We start from the raw sequence: 3,678 nt of genomic DNA on the forward strand, positions 1-3,678 counted from the left end.
GTTACCTAAACGAGGCAGATGTAACTACTCACACGTCGATCGAGGATGAAAAAATTAAAGAGGCTATCGCATTATTTCAAGAATACTATCAAATACCAGGTAACGGTATATTAAACGATATTACGATCAAATACGAAAATCTCGATGTGGACTTCCGGATATGCCACACCAGGAATAACACAATACGAATACAGTAAAATGGAAAAAAACGCATCTTACGTGGAACTTTCACTTAGCGGATGCGAATACATTGAAACTCGCGACATACGCATTCTCAATATGGGCGGCAAACACGTCTCTAACATTCGAACGTAAAACGTTAAATCCAGATATTTTGATATCATATCGCGGAGGAACTCACACATACATCGACCCGGTGGAGTGCTCGCACACGCGTTTCCACCTATGAACGACCCCATGCAAAGCACTGAGATACACGTAGACGTAGCGGAACCTTGGCTTATACAATTAAACGAAAGTATATCAGAAAACAAACTACATTTACTTTACACATTAACGCACGAAATCGGACATTCATTAGGATTATCGCGCAGATTCTCTAATGTTTCCTTACGTCACCGATAGATCCGCTACACTCAGTATAGAGGACATTTTAGCTATTCAACGTCTATATGGAAAAAAAAATCCTAATAAAGTACCGAGTACACGATCTCCACCGGTAACTACAGACACGCGTAAAACATCAACGCAAAATCTGTGCGATCTACCATACGTGGACAATGTACTGGTGTTGAAATATCACATATTCGTCACTTATCGAAAGAGCATATGGGTGATAGCCATCAATGGTAAAAGGTACAAGGGACCACTCGCGCTCAACGACTATCTTCGTTTTCTTCCGGCGAACGTTTCAATAAACGCCGTGTATCAACGGCCATCAGAAGAAATTGTGATGTTCGCGAATAATAAAATTTACATGGTAGATTATCCGAGATTTCAATTGAAAAATGGTTGGCCGAAATTCCGTATTCCGACCTGAACTTTCCCGCAGAAATGCGCGTTAACGCAGCATTAGTCACCAACCGAGGACAAACGTACGTGATCTTCGATGGCGACAGCGTAGCGTTAATGAATGAATGCGACATGATTATTCGTGAATATCACTCGTTAAAATCGATATTTCCGGGAATACCATCATCTCCGACTGTATCCTACCGATATATCGACGGTTCTCTTCATTTCTTACAAAAACGTCAATATTACAAATTCAACGAGTTCACCCAAACAGTAACGAATGCCGATAATTTCAACATGAAAATACTCAACGTAAATTGTCCTACAGACGGACTGCTAAGACAATTGCAAGATCTTCTTAATCGACTGCTTCAATCAAATAATTTACTCGAATACACCACAGAGGATGCATTGGACGATTAGCACGATGTTTTAAGTAAAAAAAATATATTACTACATGGGTACGCAGACGATCAGTGCGAAAGAACGAATCGTTCTATTAACATCGTGAGAGAGAGAAAAACATGTACGCGATTTCAAACGACACCGACGACGACTCTCGACGTCTCCTCATCGAGCGTACGAATGACGCGAAGATCAGAAGAGTTTTCACCAATACGGCAGCAAAACATGTTATCACGGAGCACGATGGAAAAAAGGAAAAACAGTATAACGAAGCGAACAATATGCAGAAACAATATAACGAAAAAGTAGATACAAAAGACACGTACGTATTTTTTGTTTTTGTTAATCATTGTTTTTTCTGAACTAATTTCTTTTTCTTTCGCAACAGTACCACAGTACGTATATTGGAACGAAGATATCCTTTAACTGCTACCGGATACAAGTATCTAACCGTCGGCATCAACGTCAAATTGCCCTGCGAGATAACTGTCGTTCTTGGAGACAGTCACGGCAAAGAGATGTTCCTCTCACCGACCGTATGGAGCGAGCTCGTCGAACATAAACGCGTCATATTGCCGCTTTTGCAACCCGAAAATACAAAAGCAAAACGCGCGCCATCGCCAATATACATCGGAGATGTGAAATTACATTTTGGTCAAATTAACAGTATACCGATGTTGCGTCTTGATTCGACATCTTCACGAATGACCTTGTCAAACAGTACAGTTGTCAATTTATTCAATCTAGAATATTGCGTTAATTCCTCATTTCCTCATTCGACAACGTAACTGACATCATAAACAAAAAGTACTAGCGTCTTCTCAATATCGCGGCTAATGTGAACAATTCTACGAACATACAAAAAACCATGTACGAAAATGAATACTTCGATCGCAACGACATAATCGATTGTGAACTAATCGGACTCATCTTCGGACCAAATTAAAACGCTTTAAGAATAAACATTATTTTGTATTATTAAATTGTATTCTCTCATGTAGTAACAACACTCGAATAAATATATTGACAAATAAGAAAATCAATTTCACATTCAATCTGACTGAATTACACGACCAAAAAAAAAAAAAATGTATTTTATTCAACGCGCGACCCTGAGGACTATGAGTAGATCGCAATCGCGCGTAGCGACCTTGAATAAATTAACGGTAAGCGCGCAGCGAACGACGAGGAAAATGGGAAAAAACTAACTCGGATGCGCGAGCGCGTCTTCGAATAAATATATACCTACATTAATATCAAACAATGTAAGGGCATAGTATATCAGTATATTGGTCAACGCAACAATTTACTTTTTTTTTCCATAAAATAACATGGAGAAGCCTGTTGAGAAAAAGTATACACGCAACGATCACGCCGCGAAACGGAAAAGAGTGAGGAAGAGAGAGAAAGAGAGAGAGAGATAGAGCACCTCGAGTGAGTCATCCGAAGCGCGACCTTGGAGGCGGCAAATAAATCGTGATCGCGACAAGACGACGAAAAAAGAAAAAAAAATTACGCCGCGCAATAGGAAAGAGTGAGGAAGAGATAGAGAGAGAGCGGGTCGAGTGAGTCATCCGAGGCGCGACCTTGGAGACGATAGATAGATCGAGGTCGCGAAAAAGACGACGAAAAAGAAAAAAAATATCACGCCGCGCAACGGGAAAGAGTGAGGACGAGTGAGTCATCGGAGGCGCGACCTTGGAGACGACAGATAGATCGAGGTCGCGGCGAAAAAGACGACGAAAAAGAAAAAATACCGATCACGCCGCGCAACGGGAAAGCGGCGAAAAAGACGACGAAAGAGAAAAAATACCGATCACGCCGCGCAACGAGAAAACAATGAAGGCGAGAGAGATAGAGCGCGTCGAATGAGTCATTCGTTCAAATGAATTGTCTCCGGAGCGCGACCATGAAGGCTATAGATAGATCGAGGAAAACGGAAAAAATAAAGGTGAGAATCGTCTCCGAGGCGATAACGCGTGCATCGCGTAACGGTAACAACAACAATAACAACAACAACAACAATAATTGACAATTAGATTCTTTTTTGAAAAGACAAACTGAACATTTCACCCAACACATTTTTTTTTTCCAACCGTAAAGGTGTAACGACGATATGACGCGCGACCGAAATGAACGACGACGACGACGACGACGACGACGGCGTCGAGCGCACGATTCGCGCGTGATCGAGCTTCGAGGAGGAATAACGACGACGACGAACGAACGACCGTCCGACCGACCGTCGCGCCGCTCGCGAGGAACTCGACGGCGCACGCGCGACCGCAGGCCGTGAGC

At 42.1% G+C, this 3,678-nt stretch overlaps 1 protein-coding gene across 1 annotated transcript; it reads left to right on the forward strand.

Moving 5' to 3' along the window:
* Positions 1-1,014: 1,014 nt before the first annotated feature.
* On the forward strand, positions 1,015-1,398 carry LOC108779830 (uncharacterized). Its single transcript, XM_018547337.1, has one exon. It carries the CDS (start codon positions 1,015-1,017, stop codon positions 1,396-1,398), a length of 384 nt encoding a protein of 127 aa, XP_018402839.1.
* Positions 1,399-3,678: the final 2,280 nt, after the last annotated feature.

This window comes from Cyphomyrmex costatus, unplaced genomic scaffold (genome assembly GCF_001594065.2).
Source record: "Cyphomyrmex costatus isolate MS0001 unplaced genomic scaffold, Ccosl1.0 scaffold637, whole genome shotgun sequence".
NCBI lineage: Eukaryota > Metazoa > Arthropoda > Insecta > Hymenoptera > Formicidae > Cyphomyrmex > Cyphomyrmex costatus.

Excerpts from the sequence above, each read along its gene's own strand:
- LOC108779830 (XM_018547337.1), top strand. The coding sequence starts at position 1,015 with ATGCGCGTTAACGCAGCATTAGTCACCAACCGAGGACAAACGTACGTG.